Source organism: Podarcis tiliguerta (assembly GCF_965153285.1).
Source record: "Podarcis tiliguerta genome assembly, chromosome: 1".
In the NCBI taxonomy this organism is placed as follows: domain Eukaryota; kingdom Metazoa; phylum Chordata; class Lepidosauria; order Squamata; family Lacertidae; genus Podarcis; species Podarcis tiliguerta.
In genome coordinates, this window is record NC_139534.1 from 4167466 (window position 1) to 4188894 (window position 21429).

General features: G+C 42.1%; 2 protein-coding genes across 11 annotated transcripts in view; one reads left to right on the forward strand and one right to left on the reverse strand.

The window, feature by feature from the left end:
* The window catches only part of RB1 (RB transcriptional corepressor 1), a 49916-nt gene extending 36273 nt beyond the window's left edge, over window positions 1–13643 (forward strand). For all 3 annotated transcript variants that reach the window (XM_083401297.1, XM_083401299.1, XM_083401298.1), the window contains exons 20-27: window positions 1660–1805; window positions 4499–4603; window positions 5059–5172; window positions 5813–5979; window positions 7477–7507; window positions 9081–9220; window positions 9853–9902; window positions 12517–13643. In XM_083401297.1, the coding sequence (XP_083257423.1) occupies window positions 1660–1805; window positions 4499–4603; window positions 5059–5172; window positions 5813–5979; window positions 7477–7507; window positions 9081–9220; window positions 9853–9902; window positions 12517–12590 (827 nt within the window). In that variant the 3' untranslated portion in view covers window positions 12591–13643. The remainder of the gene's footprint in view (window positions 1–1659; window positions 1806–4498; window positions 4604–5058; window positions 5173–5812; window positions 5980–7476; window positions 7508–9080; window positions 9221–9852; window positions 9903–12516) is intronic.
* A 61-nt stretch (window positions 13644–13704) lies between these two features.
* Window positions 13705–21429, reverse strand: part of RCBTB2 (RCC1 and BTB domain containing protein 2) — a 30167-nt gene continuing 22442 nt past the window's right edge. For 4 of the 8 annotated variants that reach the window (XM_083402012.1, XM_083402008.1, XM_083402009.1 and 1 more), the window contains 2 exons: window positions 19599–19729; window positions 13705–16631 (listed from right to left, as the gene is read on the reverse strand). In XM_083402012.1, the coding sequence (XP_083258138.1) occupies window positions 16491–16631; window positions 19599–19729 (272 nt within the window). In that variant the 3' untranslated portion in view covers window positions 13705–16490. Of the gene's footprint in view, window positions 16632–19598; window positions 19730–20738; window positions 20845–21429 lie in introns of those variants that run through there. The other 4 variants (XR_014502613.1, XR_014502614.1, XM_083402011.1 and 1 more) reach the window with 4 other exon arrangements.

The window sequence follows — 21429 nt, forward strand, 5'->3', positions numbered from 1 at the left end:
TTGAAAAGAACTGCATGCAGAGTTCTGCAGATCTTTTGGCTGCCACAACTTGTGTTCCTCAAAGCTTCCTAGGAGTGAAAGGATGTGGTAGATCTGTAACTCCTATCAGTAAGCAGAATTTTTTTTTGTTTATGCAGTGGGCACTCATGATGCAAGCATATGTATTTGGAAACTGCAAAACACCGATCCTTATCTCTCTTTTATTGCAGTTTAAAAATAGTCCCAATGAATATTTATTTTCTAGCATTCTTTTATCAAAAGTTAATTTTGAATCATCTTGTGGCTAGTGCAAACAGGACAGAACTCCTATAGCAGAATATTAATACATTAGAATAGATTTAAAGGTTATCAAAGAAAGAAACTGAGCAAGAATCAAAGTTATTGTATGTTAAAATACCTTTATTATTCAGATTCATGCAATACCTTAGTCTTCACTTGTCACCATTAACATTAGTAGCATAACAAACAGCAACAAGGAAAGACTCAGCAAACTATTGGGGAGACTTTTTTTTTATGTAAACAAAATCTAATGGAAAATATCCAAGACCTAATACCTGGATAACCATGTAATGGTTAGTATGGCAGACGTGAGGCTGTCTTTGTTCCATTTCTTTCAAATCAGACACAGCTTAAGATCTCTTGATCAAAAACGTTAATCAGAATTTGGAACTTGCATAAGAGGTTCTTCTTCACCGAACCTTGTTAGCAAATTTCACCATTTATTAAAAATTCAGCAGCTTTCTTTTTCATTTAGAAAGAAATGGAATAAAGACTTTGTTCAAGATATAGATATCAGTATTTAAACATATTCCAACAAATTTAATCCATGCCTATTAAAGGAAAAAGTTAATGCAGTATACCAAAGGCGTATAAATCTGCATAAATTCAGTATGGTTTATACTTCTGATATTTGCTAATTATTATGTCCATTCACGAACACTTTGGCTCCTGAATGACAAAAACCCAGGAGTAAGTGCTCCAGTTTTCAAACGTTACTCGGAACACGAACGTCCAACACGGCTTCCGCTGTGCAGAAACCTAGCTGTCAGGCAATCGGAAGCCATGCCTCTGAAGCCGAAGGCACTTCTGGAACGAAGTATATTCAAATTCCGAGGTACCACTGGACTGGACTGATATTTGGCAAATTATATAATATCACCTTCCCTCTGTATCTGAAAGAGATCCTGCTGGGTAATTTAAAAGGAGAAATAGAATTAAATGATTTATAGCTAGTTCTTACATTATTTTCAGGAGCAAAAACATATTGCCAAATACAGGAAATTAGATTTAAACCTGAACATATCAAATATGCGACTGGCTGGTTAATAGCTGGGAAACAACCATTTTAATTTATTACGCACATGCATTTTAACACAGTAAATATTCTTAAACCCAAAGCCGCATAATTTCTTTAAAACAAGAGTAGATGCATCAAAAGCAGATCTGTTTTTCTGAGCAGGTCACTTCTGTACATCCCACGCTCTGCTCAAAAGTGCAAATGCAACAATGCATTTGAGAAATGCTGTAGTGTTGGCAAATAGGCTGCTGGCTGGAACTTTGTTCCATTTAAAATCACAGTGCTTTGCTTTAAATTTCTGCAACACTAAATATTATGTGACAAGCAGTGATTTGAAGATGATTCTCCTCTCTCCTCTCTAGTGCACTGGCTGGCTTATATGCGATTGAAAAACTTATGTTCGCGTCTTCTGTCTGATCACCCTGAACTTGAACATTTGATCTGGACACTCTTTCATCACACCCTGCAAAATGAATATGAACTTATGAAAGACCGGCACTTAGACCAGGTAATGAGTCTGGCGGGTGTGAGCTGATTTCAGTCTTGTGTAGCTTACGCTTCTTTCTTTTTTTAGCTTCTCTGTTGTTCAGAAACGTTGTGCGAAATTTGCGAAGTAAGTGTGTATTCTTGTGAAACCCAGTAGTGTTTCTCAATCTTCTCCACACAGAGGACCGACCACTTGCTTGTTCTTCCTCTTGCTTCAGACATAGCCAAAGAAACATTTATTATTATTTTTAACTTTCCTTGCAAGTCTGAGCTGATTCTGAGTTTTAGCCTGCCTGACCCTCACCCTGCAACTGTTAGCTACTCGTGTATACTCCTCCTTAGTGATTTCCTCTTTCTTCCACTTCTTATACACACCCTTCTTAAATCTTAGCTCATCTGCAAGCTCCTTTTGCAACCACACACTTCTGTTTCCTTGTGGTACTGAGGTAAAAGAGTAATAGAGATGGATGCTTTCAGCATTTGGATGGCACCTCCCCTCCCCCAACAGCTTCATGCAGTTGTTGAATAGCATTGGTGAGAAACAGAGCACTGTGGGACATCATGGTACATATGCCTTGAGCTGTGCCCCTCAGCAGTATCCTCTAGGATTTAACTCCTAGGTAAGAGCAGAACCTGTGTAATAAATGTCATCATCCCAGACAGGAAATCCAGAAGGATACCAGAGCAATAGATTGTTCCCCCTCCACATATTTTGCCATTTGTAGGTTGTCCACCTTGGAATTTGGAAGTTTCATTGGGAAACCTTCACCTTAAAATAGATTCGAAGGGGTCCAAATAATTACTTTCTTCCAATAGTAGTTTTTAAAAATTAATGCTATATTGCAGACATGCCCAACGCATTGATTGCAATCGACCAATCAATCACAGGATGAATTCTGGTTGATCACACGCGCGCGGCCCTTCTCTCCCTCAGTCTACCCCAACACCCCGTAGCCTGGCCCACCCCCTCCATTGCCCCCGCCCTTCTCTCCTCCTCCTCTCAGGCGCCTCCTGCACGATAGGAGGGTGAGCCATGGCCAGCGACCTGGAGTGTGTGCCGGGAGCTCTTCACCAGCGACTGTGATTCCTTAAAAAAATATCTTTTAATGCTGGTTTTCTGGCGCCAAAAGCGGTGCCTTTGATTTCGTCTCCTTCTCTGATCCTTTTGAGTCCTCTTATTTATAGAGGTGGAGAATATATATATATTGCAGGGGGGAATGGTGTGTGGGGTGATGAGCGGGCCCTGCTTCTGGGGAGGGGAGAGTGTGATAGATCACTGCCAGTATTTTATACTGGATGGTATCGCAGACTACTTGAGGTTGGACATGCCTGTAGCCAAGACCATTATACATCAAAGATCCTTGCTTCTGAAGAAATGGAAAACACATGACATAGAATTTTTTTTGGGGGGGGGGGACAAAGTGACAACATAGCAAAACACTCTATAGTACTGTGATTAAATTAAAAAGAAAAATATCATTTGCACTGTCATTCCAGAAATATAAAAGCAGAGCCCAGCTCTCAATAAATTTGTTTCCTCAATTATTACATTTATCTCACAGGTCAGGTTTATGATTAAGACAAGTTTGCCAGGTTTTGCATCTCTAAATGGGCTGGGAAATTGGGGCATTTGAAGGATTACCTTGTGTAATGTTAACATATGAGAGTGCTGGAGGTGAAATAGTTAAACAAGTTACCCAATCAGAACCCAGGGGGGTGGAGTCAGAGGAACTAGAAAACCAGCTCTGGGAGGGGCGAAGGGAGGAGTTCGTTGGGAGTTGGGTGGGTGGTTGGAGTGGGAGTGAATTGGGATAGAGTCTGTGGGTAGGTGGAGTTAGTGTAGCGAAATAAGCTGAGTCAGGAACAGTTACGGGCTAGGAAGACAAGTAAATATCTGAGAGGTGGTTTAGTGAGTTGAGAGCAGGTAGCGGAAGTTATAGGTCTGGATAGGCACCCCATGATTGCAATTGACCGATGCCGTTTATGAAACCACACGCTTGTTAAACTGCAATAAATAAACAGAAGTTTATGTTCCAATTTAACCCTGACTGGACTCAGTATTGCACCAGGTAGGACCTGGGGGGTGGCAGCGAGAAATAAAGTGGTGGCCGGGGATCAATAGACGGTGAAACGTCCGGGGACCCCGTGTGATCGCCACATCTTGTCCCACATGAATGTGTCTGAAATATAAGGTCAACATCAGAGGCATTCCTTCAGATGTTTGCAGTAGTGAACATTAGGGGGGTGGAGACCAGATAGAAGACACTGTCAGTGATGGCCCCAGGCTTTATGAAATGTATTTCCCAGACACATGCGGGAGGTACCAATACTGTTCTTGTTTCCGTGACAAGTTAAGAACTTTTTATTCTCCCAAACATTTATTGGTTAATTTGGTGCAGTTTTTCTAAAATTTTGTTGCATGTTAAAATTGATATCTCCCCCCCCCCTTTTTTTTTTACAAGTGCTTGCTGGTTTTTGTGTTATAATTTTGTTTGTGTATTTTTTATTATTTGTACAGCTGCTTTTAATAGAAAAGCAACATAGGAATCTTAAATAAAATTAATTAAACTTTTAGGTAATTCCAAATAGTGTGTAGTTCCATTTGTTGAGTGGTTGCTTAGAGTTCATCTTTTATAACCTCTGTGAAGGAGCAAAATGGAAGTGAGGGGCTTCATTGATGTCCAGTTCTGACTGGCACTCTCTGTTTTTCCATAGATAATGATGTGCTCCATGTATGGCATCTGCAAGGTGAAGAACATTGATCTCAGGTTCAAAACTATTGTGACAGCATATAAGGAACTCACTAATGCAAATCAAGAGGTATGGGAAACCTTTCAGCATCAGTTTTCCATATAGCTATTTTAATTATGGCTGCTAGTTGGGTTTAACATTTCTTTGAAACATTATGGCATTGTGAAAATGTGTTGCCACCCCATTTTCCTTTTTCTTTTGTCTCCTTTCCATTTTTATTTAGATTAGTTTGTTTTTTATTGTATTGTATGTGGGGAAAGTATCAATAAAAAAAAGGGGGAGGGGAAAATGATAGCATACGCTGAACAGTGTGGATGCATTAGTTCCTTAAATGATATCTTGAATTTTTGCAGTTCCTGAGTTAGATCCAGGAATGCCCTATCTAAAGGCAATTTTAAACCAATCCAACCTCAGGGTGGGCACCATAGAGGGACACCCTTCTATTAGGACTGTGCTATGTAGAAGAATAGAAGAAAATGCAAATACTAAAGAGAGCTTATATATAATTTTCTAATCCTCTCCAGACTTTCAAGTGTGTTTTGATTGGGGAAGGAAGATACGATTCCATTATAGTCTTCTACAACTCAATATTCATGCAGAAGCTGAAAACTAACATTTTACAATATGCTTCCAATAAGGTAAGTACTTGTGCTCCTGTCCTGAGTCTAGTGTAAATTAAAAGAAATGAGCAAAAATTAATTGGATGGATTACAGGATGCCTATCCTGATATGAAACTACATTAGCTCTTCATCTCATGCCTTTCTCCAAGTCCCTTCTGGCAGGGAGGCTCTGAGGACCAGGGAGGGGGCCTTTTCAGCTGGGGATCCTCATGGGGGGGGGGGTTGCCCTCTGCAGGTTGGTCTGCCTGGCACCTTTGCTGACATCTTTTTGGTGCCAGATAAAAACGTCCTCTTTCCTCCAGGCTTTTGATGGACTGTGATGTTTCACTACTTTTGATGGACTGTGATGTTTCACTACTGATGCTCTGTCAAAGCTTTCTGCTGCTGTTAGGTAGATTATTTTGTGCATTTTTAAACCAACAACTTGAGTTTTCATGTGAATGTATCTATATTATAAACTGGCACACTGTTAAGACAATATTCATGGAAGACAATCTTACTCGGCTACGAGTGATCACCAAAGAATAAAGTTATAATCTAGTATTACTTACCCTTATGTTTTTAAATACGCTGCAAGTAGCTTTTTTGTGTAACAAGGAACTAGCCTGTTTAATTGATTATGATGTTGTTAATAATCATATGTTTTCATGTTTACAGCCTCCAACATTATCGTCTCTGCCACACCTTCCTCACAGCCCTTACAAGTTTTCTCATTCCCCTTTGCGTGTCCCTGCGGGAAACAACATTTATATCTCACCTTTGAAGAGTCCCTACAAATTCTCTGAGGGGCTGTTGTCACCCACTAAAATGACACCCAGGTCAAAGTAGGTAACCTGTTTCTTTAAGCAAATAACTGAATCAAACACAAAAACAAGCTAGGCAGAATGTTTCTGGGCTGAAAAGATCAGACTCTTGCTATACCTTCATTATGTGAATGCTTAGGGGGCTCTGTCATCTCATAGAATCATAGAATCATAGAGTTGGAAGAGACCACAAGGGTCATCGAGTCCAACCCCCTGCCAAGCATATCTGCTACAGGAGATAGGGGGATTATATTATATTATATTATATTATTATTATATATTATTAATTTGGTGCTACTAGTAATTAGTAAACTAACTACAAGTAATACTTGCTTTTGCTATGACATATTTCTTACTGATTTATATGAAAACTTTTTCAAGATAATGTGGAAGTATTATTGATAACCTTAAAAAGTATTAAGGATTAAAAGTCTGATGTTTTTAACCTGGATTTTCAATTTCTACTTTAGCTATGTCATGACCATCTCATCTAAAACTTGTTTAGCCAAATGAAGCCTCTGACTTGGGCTATTGACACAGAAACTTCAGCGATCTGAAGGAAAGCAGCTGGGGGAGAGGGCAGGGGAAGCAAGGAAATTAGTTTAGTTGGGTCAAATAAATGAACCACCTCCAAACAGCCTATTACAATCATGCCCAGACTAGGAACTTCACTCTGACTGCTTGAACATATGGATATCATTGGTTATCGGTCCTTGTCTGTAGCATTCTCTCCCCTCTCCCCTCCCCCTCAGGTTTGTGTTGTAGTTTAGGGAGTTAAGAAAATGGGTTTTGATTTCTTTCCTTTGAACAGGAAATGTCTAGCTGATAAGACTTGGCACTTCCTAAATCTGGGTGAAAAGGAGCAAGTTGAGCGTTATGGGGAGTATTGTGCAACTTCCTCTTGCAAACGTGACAGTTTTCACATGTCATGCCTTGTATATGAGGTAACTCTCATCTTATGTGAGAGTTTGGTTAAACATGTGAAGCCAGGAGCCCCGTAAGCACTCCCCTGCTGATGCCTTCTCAAAGCCCAAGTCTGCCTTCAGGAGAGAGGCGTAAGAGCTCAGGCAGGTTCCTGCAGTCCTTGTGCCTCCCAAACTTCCTTTTCTGAGTGTACTGTAATGTTTCACTGTTGCTATGGCCATTGGCTAATGTGAATAAAGTTCTATCTATCTATCTATCCTTGTGCCTCCTTCCCAAAGGCAGGCAAGCGCTTGCCCAGTTTTAGGGAGGAAGTGGGAGGGCTCTAGGACCCTGCCACAGCCCTTGCACCTCCTTCCCAAAGCTGGGCAAACCCACGATCATAGCTTTAGGCAGGTGGGGAAGATGAAAATAAATAAATGGAAAGTGGGGTTTCCTTCAGTTTCCATTTATTCATTTATTCATTTCCCACCCTTCCTCGCAAAGCTGCCATCACAGAAGTAAAATAAGCAGAAGATGCAAGTCACCTGTAATTTTTTGGTATCAGTTTAATAGAAAAATGAGAGTTATGTTTTTATCCCATTCTTGTTTTTGCAGAATATTGGTCTCAATAGGAGAATCCTTTGGGGTGAGTTTTGTGTTTGAAATGATTGTTGCTTTAAAATGGATTTAGAGTATTATGGTCAAGATGCACATTACAGAGCTACAACATGTCCCTTAAATCTTTTAAAATAAAGAACATCTGCTGGCCACACTGGAAGCAGTGCGTGAAGCAGTTTTGTGGTTGGCTCTTTCCCCTCACAATTTGCACCCCTCAAGCTACAGGTCTTCCTTCAGGCAAAAAGATACAAGAATCTGTTTTTCTTCCCCTATACTAAGGTGAGACAGGAGCAGCCTGAGGGGGGGCAATTTTGAGAGGAAATTTACCAACAAGGAAAGGGCTAAACACTCCCCCCTCCCCCCCTCACCTTCCTGCCCTTCTGATTTCCGCTCCATCATTAATAGTGAACTAAAGTGGTTGAATTCCGGTTAGTTTGGAAGTGAGCAGAGCCACACAAAAATAAGATACAGTCATACCTTGGCTTTTGAACGGAATGCGTTCCAAAAGTCCATTCGACTTCCGAAACATTTGAAAACCAAGGTGCGGCTTCTGATTGGCTCCTGATTGCGCAGGCGCACCGGAAACAGTAGCGGAAGCCGTATTGGATGTTTAGCTTCCAAAATAACGTTCGAAAACCAGAACACTCACTCCGGGTTTTGATCGTTTGGGAGCCGAAACATACGAGTACCAAGGCGTTCAACTGTAGTGGTTTCTACATACTGAGTGGACCATCTGGGCTGCAGCCCTCTTCATCCTGACGTCTGGATTCCCTCATGGGCAGCCTTCCAAGGGCCACACGCCGGGGTGAGTGGGGCTAGAAGCAAATGGTCAGGGCTCTTACTTTTGCCCCATTGGCTGCATTCCAACCATGCCAAGGTGAGACCACAGGAATCTGCCTTCCAGCCAGTCAGACTACTGGCCCCTCTATCCCAGTGAGTGGTTGCAGGTTTCCAGGGTCTCCTGCAGGGATCTGCCACCTCACTTCCTACCTGAACCTTTTTATCATTGTGAAGGGGGTGGCAAGGAAGAGTGGCCTCCCTGCCTCTGGGCTAAGCTTGCACAAGGACTGCAGTCCTTGCTCCATGCTGGTTGGGACCTTGAACAAGTTCACAGTAAGCAAACTTCCATTCTCTCCTTGGGCTCAGGTTTTTTGTGTGTTTCCTCCCTCCATTAACACTCAGCAGCTTATAGTACAGTATCCCAGAAGGAGTGATGGTTAGAGTTTGGAGAGTAAGTGCTATGATATTAAAAAATAAAAACAAATAAACACCAGCTCCCTATCCTAATCTATGTGAGGCTGTTTCGGGAATAAGGAAAGGAAAAAAAGATGTATTTTTCCTGCTGCGACTTTGAGGAGTTAATCCAGTCTTGTGCTTGGTAGAGGTCTATTCCTGTGATATTCGACTGGAGGAAGGGAAGGGGAAGCGATCTACCCGTTTCTCCTTTGCCCTCTGAAGGGTGGAAAGACCTCTGGAGCACCTTGGGAGGTTGTGATGGATCTGTTCCCTCCACAAACAGAAGGGCAACTCAAACCCATAGTACTGTATTTCTAAGATAAAATGATGGATTTCAACTTTTGTGTGGTTCTCTGGCATTCTAGACTTCTGAAAAGTTTCAGAAGATAAACCAGATGGTGTGCAACAGAGATCATAATCTAAAACGCCGTGCTGAAGTGAGCACAGCGCCCAAACCTCTGAAGAAGCTGCACTTTGATATTGGACAAGATGAAGCAGATGGAAGGTGAGCTTGTTTTTAAAGTGGTTGAATTCAGTTGTCTTCATTGATATAAAATACTTTCTAAAAGGAGAATGGAATGTTTGATTAAGTGCATGTATGTATAATTATGGCAATTAACATGTTTTATTTTTATACAAAGTGATAAGGCAGTTTCTGAATTTTCCAAAGCAGCTCTTAAGTCTTGCTGTATTTTATATTGAAATGTGGCTTGTTTCTTGTACAGTACAAATGATGACACTGGAAATTTTGGTGACGCCTCTGTGTTTCTATGGTTATATAACTGGTTTCATACAGTAAATGAAATTATGCAAATGCCTAAAGTGCAGTGTAGACTGTGTATTTCTCTCAGTGTGTACACACACACATTAAGCTTGAATGAGAAACTCTGGTTTAAATGATTAAATTACGTTCTGATCTGCCGAAGGAGATTCCTTCACTCCCTGGGAAATTCCACACAGAGATTAGGTGCAATGTACACTGAAAGTCATTCAGTGCCATTTGCCAAACATGTGTCCTTGTTCTCATCTGGTTTGCAGTGGGAAAGCACATACACATTTGCTGCCCTGGGGCACTAGCCAGCCAACCATGCTTTCTGGATCAGAGTATTGTGTAACTGGGTTTTTCTCTCTCTACAGGGAACACCTCTCTGGAGATTCCAAGTTCCAACAAAAGCTTGCAGAAATGAGTAAGTTCTTGTCCCCAGGGAAAGATAGTTCTCAATATAACGGAGAGTGACATTCTCAGGAAAGGAGGAAGAGGGGAACAATCCCTTAGAAGGACCCGTTCCTTGAGGCATGAGCAATTGTCCTCTCAGGCCAAAGCTATTCCTCTGGGGGAGTGATCTTGGTCATGGGTCAATCAGTCATTAGGAACAAGAAAGCCGCATGTGATGGGGATACAAGACTGGTGCAAAGGTTGTGGATGCTGTTGTCTACGTAACCTTGTAGATTTCTGGAGAGGAGTCAGTGGTCATGGTGCACATTGGCACCAATGGCAAAGGGAAATATAGCTGTGAGGTCCTAGAAGTGAACTTTGAGTCAGGACTCTCAAGGTAACTGCCTCTGAGGTGCCACCAGTTCCAAGCCCAGGGACAGCTTGACAGCAGATTGGTCTGTGTGTGTGGATGAGACGGTATTGCGAGGAGGAGGTTTGGACTTATTTGGCACTGGGGAATATTTTGGGACAAGCCAAGCCTGTACAAGAGAGGCAAGCTGCCCTTGAACCAGCATGGAACCAAACTATTGACACTTACAATATAAAGGTGGCAAAGCAGCTTTAAAACAGACTGTAGGGGGGAAGTTGATAGGAACCGAGGAGGGTCCAGTTCAGAATAAAAATTTCCACCGAAATGAAGGTGAAATTTTCTTCAAATGTCTTTGGCACTTGGTTTTAGTCTGTGGTGCTTTGACTTCTTTGAACTGCTGCCATGCACCACTGCACTTTCAGTGCCTAGATTCTGTCTCTCCTTTATAAGGAGAGAAGCTGTGTATAAATTTATATGCCAATGCTAGACACTTCCGAGTCCGTAAGTGTGAGTTTCCGTGCTTGGTCTTAGAGGAGAGCATTGATATAAGGGGCATATGGAGAACATGGTAGACTGGAGAAAACCAGTGGGATGCAGTTAGCTCTGTCTGAATACAAAATCCATAGTAAAGGCAGGGAAGGAAGCACTGGAAGGGGCATCATTCAGTATGTCAAATAGGGCACAGAGTCCAGCAAACTGGAAATTCCCAAAGGGCAAGATTTCTCCATAGGAATGCTGCACATGGTGATACAGTGGTGCCCCGCAAGACGAATGCCTCGCAAGACGGAAAACCTGCTAGACGAAAGGGTTTTCCGTTTTGGAGGTGCTTCGCAAAACGAATTTGCTATGGGCTTGCTTCGCAAGACGAAAATGTCTTGCGATTCCTGAGGTTTTTTTTTGCTCCTCACCCCCTTTTTCTAAGGCACTAAGCTAATAGCCTTTTAGCAGCTAATCTGCTAATCCCTTAAGCCTTTAATAGCCGCTAATAGCCGCTAAACCGCTAATAGCGCTAATCCGCTAATGGGCTTGCTTCGCAAGACGAAAAAACCGCTATACGAAGAGACTCACGGAACGGATTCTTTTCGTCTTGCGAGGCACCACTGTACTGTGTCCCAAAGCTAATTTAGTGCTGGGGGTGTGTGCCATCAGCCCCCTGACCAATTTGCTCAGGGCGATACTGAGAAAGGCTGTCGTAATAGCTGATTACCATACCCTTATGTAGACAGGGTATATGTGTGCAAAGAGGTAGAATTTTTGATGCACTGAATGACTTTGCCTTAGTTGTTCATGGAACTGACCAGAGGACGTCATCTTAAGTGGCACCCAGGATGCCTTTCCCCCTGAAAGGGAATCAAGGCAGCTTACAGATAAAATAGAAATAGCTTAAAACATTTTTTGGTGGGCTGTCATTAAAACCAGTTAAACATTAATAGAATTAAAAGGTGTGCATGTATATAAGATCTATTAAAACACAGAGATCATTACAATAAAAGCAGCGTAAGGTAAAGGGACCCCTGACCATTAGGTCCAGTTGTGACAGACTCTGGGGTTGCAGTGCTCATCTTGCTTTATTGGCCGAGGGAGCCGGCATTTGTCCGCAGACAGCTTCCAAGTCATGTGGCCAGCATGACTAAGCTGCTTCTGGCGAACCAGAGCAGCGCACGGAAACACCATTTACCTTCCCGCTGGAGCGGTACCTATTTATCTACCTGCACTTCAAACTGCTAGGTTGGCAGGCGCTGGGACCGAGCAACAGGAGCTCACCCTGTCGCAGGGATTCGAACCGCCGACCTTCTGATCGGCAAGTCCAAGGCTCTGTGGTTTAACGGTCAGTTCCCAAAAGCCTGTTGGAATAGATTATTCACCTGCTGGCAGAAAGAAGCCAGTTTAGCCTGTATAGGGAGGGAGATCCAAAATCTGGGAGTAGTTTAAAGCAAAACATTCACAGCAATGGGGTGTTGGCCATGCACAAACAGCTGTGCAGTTTTCTAAGGCTGGGTTTCTAAGTCTCCAGTGCTGGCGTTCTTGGACTCAGACGGGTTTCCTGCCCCCTTGTGCTCTTAAGTCAGGTCCTTTTAATAACGGGTGCAGTCCCAGGTTTTTCTGTGCCAACTTTTCATTATTCCTCTTGATACTGTTTTTATTCATTCTCTTCACATGTCCATTGTAATGAGCACCACCTTTGTAGAACAAAGGCCAGATTAGCTGCTTATTTGCCTTCCGCTTATTTTTCCTATTTAATGCCCACAGTAAAACTGTTGTGCTTGTTTTTTAGCATCTACTCGAACCAGAATACAAAACCAGAAACTGAATGATGGAGCTGATACTTCAACCACTGATCAAAAGTGAACTTCCACATTATGTGAATTGTATGTTTTGCTGTATCCTTATTGTCTACATTATCTTGTCATTTGCTAATTTGAAATAGTTGGGCTTTATAGCCAATGTTTTATAGCAGTATGCAATATTAGCTACTTAATTGCCACATATATGGGTTTTTAAAGTAAAAAATTCTTTGCTTCCAAATGCAGCATTGGTGGTTTAATACTCTTTCGTTTTATTTATACAAATTCCTTAGAGCAAAGGCACCTGAGATTTAAGTAGACAGTCAAAATGCACTTGTTTTATAAGAAATGTCATTTCAGTTTTAGACTTGCATGCACTATTTACTTATTTTATGCATTAGAAACAAACAAGTAAACAAAAAAGCAGTTCATACATAATTTAATTACACATGCAGGGACTAAGATCTACAATAATGTGTATAACTTGAACATGAGGTGTAAAAGCTGATTGTACTTGAGTAGGACTGGATCCAGCTCAGTGTGTAGCCATACTACTGAAACAGAGATGCTGTACCTCATTAATATTTCCACCTTCATTCCTTTTGTTTTCAAGCACTTATTTGCTTTTTGTAATCTGGTGGGCTTCTTGAATTTTACTGAAATGTACTGATAGGCATATTCACCATTTTCTTTTCTGCAGTACAAAATACTAAATGTGCTCTTTTCCATCCATATCTTGAACAAAAAAAGATGTTAAAAGCTTTCATGCAAATAGGTGGTTGAATTTTAAAGCTTAACTAGGCTATGAAAATGAAACCCTGGGGTTTTACTAGCAATAAGTTTAAGATTTTGGCTATTAAAGTTTAACTATCCTATTATAATTATGTATTGAAGCAAAGGTGACTACTGTCCATTGGAAGTATTATTCTTTATACAGATAAATATTACTGCTTCAAGGATTAATTTCACTTTTTCATGTAAGAAGGGATAGTCTTCATGTAAGCAGCAATATAGAGTTTTCCTTGTAGTTATGACCTTGAATTCTCATAACCCTGTGCATTTGATTTTGGTCCTAGGGTGGCATAGAGGTGAACTATAAAAATGGATTTTTTTCTCACCTTTGTCTCCAAGTATGGATTATTTTCATGCTGCATGATTTATGGTTTAGAGAAAAAAACTACATTCTTGAAATGTTTATTTCAGTACAACACACATTTACAAACATTGGTAGTATAACATTAAGAGTGATTTCAATGCAGTCAGATTGCTAGCAAAAATACTAGTGTGTAACTATTTTTAGGGCTTTTTCACCTTTAGTTTATTAGGGTTTTTGTATTACTACAATACAGTTCATATTCGCCTGCCATCCCTCCCTCTGCCCTTATGCCCTTTTGTTGTTGTTGTTACGTTTTCTCTTCAGTTGTTCAGTATCAGTGTTCAGGTTCACATGCTCAGATAAGGGTTGGAGTAAAAGAGTGTCAGTGCTCTGAGTTCCAGATACAAATAGGCTGGAGAGGTTTGCAGCCCTCTCTTCTGCCTCCTCCTAGCTGTGGCTTTTGGGTTACTGTGCGAGAGAGCAGTGTCTTCCTCCTTTTCTCATGCTCTGCCAAGCTCTCGCCAGCACTGGAAATGAGGGTGGAGGAGCGCTCAGCTGGCGGACATGGGCAGGGACAGCAAATGCACTAGCTCCTTTGGGTCACTTTCCCGTGGTTGCTGGCCAGCCAGCAGGTCCCTTTTTGGCCCTAGAGACATTGGATCTCCAAGGTTGGTCTGGTCAGGGCAGTTGTGGCAGAAGCAGGACCAAGGATCTCTTCATCCTCAGAAAGGGAGAGCTGATGCCTTCTGTGGCCATGGGATGTCTTTCCAAGATCATAGGAGCACAGCCACAGTATCATGCAAAAACTCCTTAATTTGGTTTGAATGGCCCACAAGGATGCTGATTTTCAGCAATAACGATTAAATAAGCATCTTTTATAGCATTAGCTTACACTTGGCAGTAACACTTGTGTCTTGCTGTCACTGGGTTGGGTGGAGTTGTCCTGGTGAGGAAGGCAGGAGCAATAAGCTCTTCAAGAAGTGGGTGCCCCCCGTTTCCTGCTCTTGCTTGCGCTTTGCTCCCCTTTTGCTCCTTCTACAGCAGAACTTGAGCTTGGTGAGTCTGGGGGGACACCCACTGTGGGGAGAGCTTCTCACTCCTGCCTTCCTCACCAGGACAACTCCACCCAACCCAGTGACACCACGACACCCTTACAAATCTTCTTTTCAGGTAAATACCAGTCGTACTTTCTACCAATGGGAAGTTTAAAAGCTCTCATAATTTACCTTGTAGACTAGAAACACCAATTTTCTTCCCCATTTTTTTTTGCACCCCATTTCACTTTTGTGACAAAGACAAAACAGTACTGTGGCCTCTCTCTGACCTAAAATATGCACACATAAGTATCAGATTTTGAAGCAGTTTTCAAGTTCCCACACACATGGAAGAGCTTTAGAAGACTAGTTCTAAAAATACACCTTAGTCAAACACACTTGAGTATTTTCTACCAGTTTTAAGAGTGAAGGAACTAGCTCCTGTTGAGATTTCCCTGTAATAGCGTGTGATTAGAGAAGGTTAAATTTAGATATCTGAAGCCTTCGAAGTGGAAGTGGAGGAAGAAGAGTTAAGCAAAGTTTAGTAGTTAAGGGGAAGAGCTCAGTCCCCCCCCCCCCCCAAGATCTGCGGAATAAATTTTATACAGGTTGGCAGAATTTAAAACCAGAGTTAAATAAGGTAAGTGAACACAATCTCTTCAAAAATCCACTTGTTTTCTCCCCCAGCCAACCTCTTTTCCATAGAGGAGCTCCACTGCCCCGCCTTCTTTTATTGATGTTCTGACATATTAATGTAAACTATTTATCTGTCCTCCACCACCCACCCTTGGGTAGATGGAAGTAGAGAAGCAATTTCTGCTGCAAAAGGCACTCACTGAAAGATGACTTTGTAGCTTGGAGTACAAAAGAGGTTTACGATGCTGCTACCTGCTCCTCTTGCCTCGGAGGATTATAGTGTGTGACAGCTTAGAAATGACAACCACAGCAGAGGCTGGTATAATCACCAAATTTACCGCAAATGAGGAAAACACCAGTTGCTGGCTGTTTGTTTGTTTTTTAAAAAAGGAAAGCAACCTGCAGAAAAAACACTGTAGGTTCTGGTTGCTGAGCGCATCTCAATCCCGGTCATGAGGTTATTTGCCACTGCAGTCACTGATAAAAGCTGGAGCTTTTATGACACTTGCTTTTAAGTGGGTTTAGATTTCTGAAAACTAGCCTAGACTTAAACCAGGGAGTAATTTAATTCCCTGTCAAAAGCCCACAAAAGCTTGCACCATTGTTGCAGCAGAGAGACTGATAGAGTGACACCATTTGAATTTCACTTAGGAGAATATGGTGCTCTGAAGGGTTCAGCAAACAGTACAGATACAATTTTAGAGAGGTCCACTGAATTCTACAATACATGTTTGGAACACAAGCATAGGTTACTTAGTCCCTCAAACTGGAGAGGACATGAATTCTGTCCATGCCCAAGCTAAAGCCAAGAGATGGCATCCTCAGAGTAGAGCATAGTGAAGTGCATAGACTGAGGGGTACTGTGTCCTCTCCTAGATTTTCACCCACCAGGAGTACTAAGAGGGGGAGTTTTCCCTTACTAGGGCAGCACACTGATTCCTGAACGCTGCCAATGCAAACTGCCAAAGAGCATTTGTGCAAGGTTTTTCAAAGCTGAACAAGTGACACAAAGCAAGATGCAACAATATCCCGGGGGCGGGGGAGTGGTTATGAGAGTCCCGCAGCCTTTTTTGCTCCGTGAAGTTAATGGCTATGTTTTGCGAGCCAAACTACATTCATGAGACATACTCTTTTTCCAGCACTTACTTCGCGAGTATCCCTTCTGAAAATACCTTGATTTTCTGCAACTGCCCTTCCTTCAGTTTTTAAATGCTCCCACTTGGCTGGCTTTGCTAATGAAGTTCTTCAGAAGGTCATGGTCCATTTCTGCAAAGCCTGATGTCTGAGTAACTACAGTCAAGTGGTTTATGCAAAACCGAAAGCAAAATTCCTCTAATTCCTAGGAAGGAAATAAGTATTACATATGTTAGCGGAAATGGGACCACCCAAAATGAAGCGACATGGCGGATACATTTTGCAGGCACAGCTGCAGCCCCTGCGCTGACATTTGCTGAAATTCAAAGTAAACTCTGACAGCAGCTGTCACCCACGGGCTGGTAACTCCAATTGCGGGTCATTCTATATCAAGTGATCCAGTTTTTTTTTACCTCATGGAATTCAATTTTCTTAATATTTTGTACACTTGTTGAATGATCAAAACTAAGTTTAAATCTGAAATTTTATTTTTTTATCTCATCCCATTTTTTAGTTATGTGGGTTTGAAATTAAAAAATGACAATTTTGGCCTTGCCAGACTACACAAAAACCTTGAAAGCTCAGCCCAGAATAGAGACATTTCAAAACTAAAAATACTGATCTCTTCAGAACCTTTAATATGCTATTGTCACATGATGGGCTTACTTTAAATTTTAAAGTTAAGATACAAAATTTAAAATTTTAAAAAGTGATTTAAAAATTAATATGATTTTAAAATTGTCAAATATGTATGATTTAATATTTATAAGAGTTACTTGCAAAATTTCATCTTGGGATCTCAATGGGATCACATTAAAAAATATATATTTTGTACATATATGTCTGCCTTATTGGGCTCTATTTAGGATAAATGGGTCGTCTTATAAAATATAGCAGAATAAACAAGACTTCAAACTGTAATATCAGTTACTTCAGGCATTTCTTTATAAAGTTATTCAGTTAAAAGGTACCTGAAAAGCTAGTCAGGCTTTTTTAAAAAAAATGTGTTCCAAAGCCGAGTGATAGTTTGCTGTTGCATGATAGAATTAACGCTTTAAAAGAATCCTTGTTAGTACAGTGGTGCCCCGCAAGACGAATGCCTCGCAAGACGGAAAACCCGCTAGACGAAAGGGTTTTCCGTTTTGGAGGTGCTTCGCAAAACGAATTTGCTATGGGCTTGCTTCGCAAGACGAAAATGTCTTGCGATTTCTGGGTTTTTTTCCCCGCTCCCCACCTCCTTTTTCCCAAGGCACTAAGCCGCTTAACAGCTGATGGCTAAGCCGCTTGACAGCTGATGGCTAAGCCGCCTAACAGCTGATCTAAGCCGCTTATCAGCTGATCTAAGACGCTAATAGCCTTTTAGTAGCTAATCCGCTAATCCCTTAAGCCTTTAATAGCCGCTAATAGCGCTAATCCGCTAATGGGCTTGCTTCGCAGGACGAAAAAAACCGCAAGACGAAGAGACTGGCGGAACGGATTCTTTTCGTCTTGCGAGGCACCACTGTACTTCATTTCAAACAGTCACTGGATCATAGGACTGCAGAGTTGGACCCTGTGGGGCATCTAGTGCAACTGCAATGCCGAAATCTCAACTAAAGCATCTGAGCCCATTAGCACTAAGCCACAGCTCAGCCTCTGCAAATGCAGCCAATATTGAAAATAAAGTTGGCTCCAGTAATATGAACCATACTCAGTAACCTGAATAAGAAAAGAAAAAGCATTTGAAAAGAAATTGTTACAACAGAACTATGAAGGCTGGATCCTGGCCACCCAGGAGCAGAACTCTTCCTGCTAAAAGGCAGGAGAGAAGTGAGTTTCTCTGACTGTCCCTTCCCCCAGAAGTCGGGGGGGGGGCATTCAGAACAGCAAAGAAGGTCGAGCTGGGAGCAGCAGGAAGAAGGGGTGAAAATGGCCTCCATGCAGAAGGAAGGAACTTGCTCCTCTCTGTAAATGGAAGGAGTCCATCCCTTAGTTAAGGAGAGTAAGTATATAGCCAGCCCTTTGCTTTTTTAGAATCGTCACTTAAAGTTCTTCAATAGTACCATGCACCATGAATACACAAAAACAGCTCCCACAAAGGGAGTGTTCAAGATATTTTAAAGTGTACAAGTTCTGCTGAAAATGCAGCTTTGTGGCTGAGCTATGGATTTTCCTTTACTCGATATAGTATATTTCAGTGCAGACAATCTATTGTAGTGGGTATGAACAAAAAAGAGCTGGTCCCTAGTGCCTGGTCCCATGAAGACATCCCCAGAAGCAAGTCTAGAAGGAAGAGGGGAAGGGGAAAGTGCAGCTCTCTAACCTTTCGGATAGCTATTTGATATCTTGTCAACCAGAAAAAACTGTGACCTTCAGATTAATATTTGTGCTGTACTTTCAAATGTTCAAACTTCTTTGCATCCTGTGTCTTGTCATCCTTAGAACAGCCAAGGAAGATAGGCCAGGAGTATTCTCTCCAGATTGTAGATGGGAAGATGAGGCTCAGAAAATGGTCCTTTGCCCCTGGCAGGACACATGTAAGTGTGCACTGCTGGAAGGGGGCTGCCATCTGGCTGGGGAGAGGAGGGCAGTGGTTTGTGGGTACCTGTCCCAACCAGGAGGTAAGAATCAGAGGCAGGAGAAGCTTCAGAGCTGGAGAAGGAACAGGCAAATGCTTTCCGCCCTCCCCTGCCCCTCTGTCTCCCAGAAGCAGGAGAGGATGGAAGGGGGAAGGACAGAGGCATCTTCCACGCAGGTGCCAGCCAGCTATGTGTGCACAGGCTGTGGGGAGAAGGGGCAAAACCTGGTGGAGGAAAAGTGCTCTCCAGTTGCTGCAGCTGCTCCATAGAGTCCAGACCTGGGAACAGCTGCCTAGACACTAGAGGCATGTGCTTAGGTATCCCGAGCTGTAGAGGCGACTAAAGAGTTAACTCTGCCATGTGTATTCCTTGGACTGGGAAGCACCCCTGACAGCCACCTGGAAGGTATATTACAAAAGCAAAATTCAAACTGGGCCCCTCCTGATTCATAATCATCATTTCAATTTTAATAATAATATTATTATTTATACCCCGCCCATCTGGTGGAGTTTCCCAGCTTAGTCTCTTAGTTACCAGATTATTTCCAATACCAAGGGGTCTCAAACATCACAAGCAGCATGCCTCTGCAGGAAACTATTAAGCCTCATTCCTACCTTTGCTTCATACTTGACTGCGGCAGAAAGAAGGGCGATTGCATTCTCCTCGGAAATTCCCTGCTTGATTGTTTGCTGGCAAAGCTTTTTCAGTCTATTTTCTCGGTAGAAGGTTGCGAGGTCCAGCAGACCTGCCAGGAGAAAAGAGGGGGCAGGGGATATACGTGGCCACACAGGTTAGAAGGAAGGAAACATTTAAGAGTTCATATTTTCAGTGGCACACAAACACCCAAACATTGAGGGATGTTTTGCACATACAACATGCTTGCTATTTGCATTCCACAATTTTAACTCATCCCTATTTTTCTGAGGTTTCTCCGAAACAGAAACTCTGGATCTTAATATTTAACTGCCCAGAAGGGGAATAAGGAGGGGAAAATGCATTTGCTATAGTCCTGTATTTCATGGATCAAAATCGGTAGTCCACAGCTTTATAGCTTAACAAGCTGCACGGTTGCTTCTTGGGGGCACTATTTAACATGCTTCCAGTTTCCCACTGGATCGGGAATCCTGGTTGTCCAGGCATTCAGCTGAATGTGCAACAGTTGCCCCCTTCAGACCTTCCTACTCAGTGGGTGAAGACCGGAGGTTGCAGCCAGGACAAGCTTGGCTTGGTCTGCCTGTGATCAGTCAGGACTGAGCAACCCCCATCCTGATTCCTGAGGCCTAAGAGCCTCTAGCAGAAAAAGTAAGGCGGACTATATGTGTTATGAAAGCAACCATTTCCTCATTCCCTTTTCTCCACACTGACTTTCGTGACAATGGCCTGCACTTCCCACCCCACACAGAGTCTGGCAACTGCTATGAATTGCATGTTCCCGTTATATAAATTCTTTGTTGTGGGGAGTTATGTGATGTAATGCTTATGCAGTGTTCCTTTTTGAAAATGAAAAGGGAAATAATTGAGATTTCACTTCTTTTTTTACGGAAGATGTGAAATACTATTGGGTCTTCAATGTCAAAGGTCATATTATCAATTGAGCAATTATGCTGAACGCCAGCATAACTGTGATAATTTTTTATCAAAACTGCAGCCTGGGGAGAAGCAGTGATTTAATTTTGCTCAAGTATGCAAATGGTACATTAGGAAAATTAGAGATGCTGAAAATAATCAAATAGGGGCAAAGCCTCTTAGATTACCTGCAGGTTAGTTGAGCAGAGCACCTGGGGCTCCTCCTGCCACCACCTGGGGCAGGTGGCCCTCTGGCTCCCTCATCTGGAGGGCAGGAATTCTGTACTGCTAAAGCTAATAAAAGATAAGGCTACTTAAGGTCTACTGCTCAGCTCCTTCCAATAAGCCAGGATCACTTGCTTAGAGAACTTTAAAACAAGACTGGACATTTGTTAAAAGCAAAACCAGAATTCACACCCTGTTTTATTGGGGGAAAATACCGCGGATGACCAGATTATCATCAGGCAATTGCTCTTTCTGCCATGTCCCGCTTACATCACATAAAATCCAATCAGATATATCTTGAAAGGCTGCATGAGTGCTGAACTAAGGAGGCCTCCAAAGGAATCCAACAAAGGTTTTGCTTATTTTATCATTTATTCAAAATGTCCTGTGACACCTACAGGTCTATCCAACTACATGCACACAAAATTATAATTTACCCACTTTACGGCTAATTAAGGCCTTTCTCAAAGGCTACAAGTTGGACAAAAACATGCTGATTGCTCCAGTGCATTGACTCATAAATGCATCCAATGTACTGACCCATGAATTCTCAAATACACAGTAAGGATGCTGCATGCTGGAAGTGGAAAGTTAGTGCAGCAGATTCCATTCTGAAATTCAGTGTACAGGCATCCTGCCACTTGTGTGGGGCCC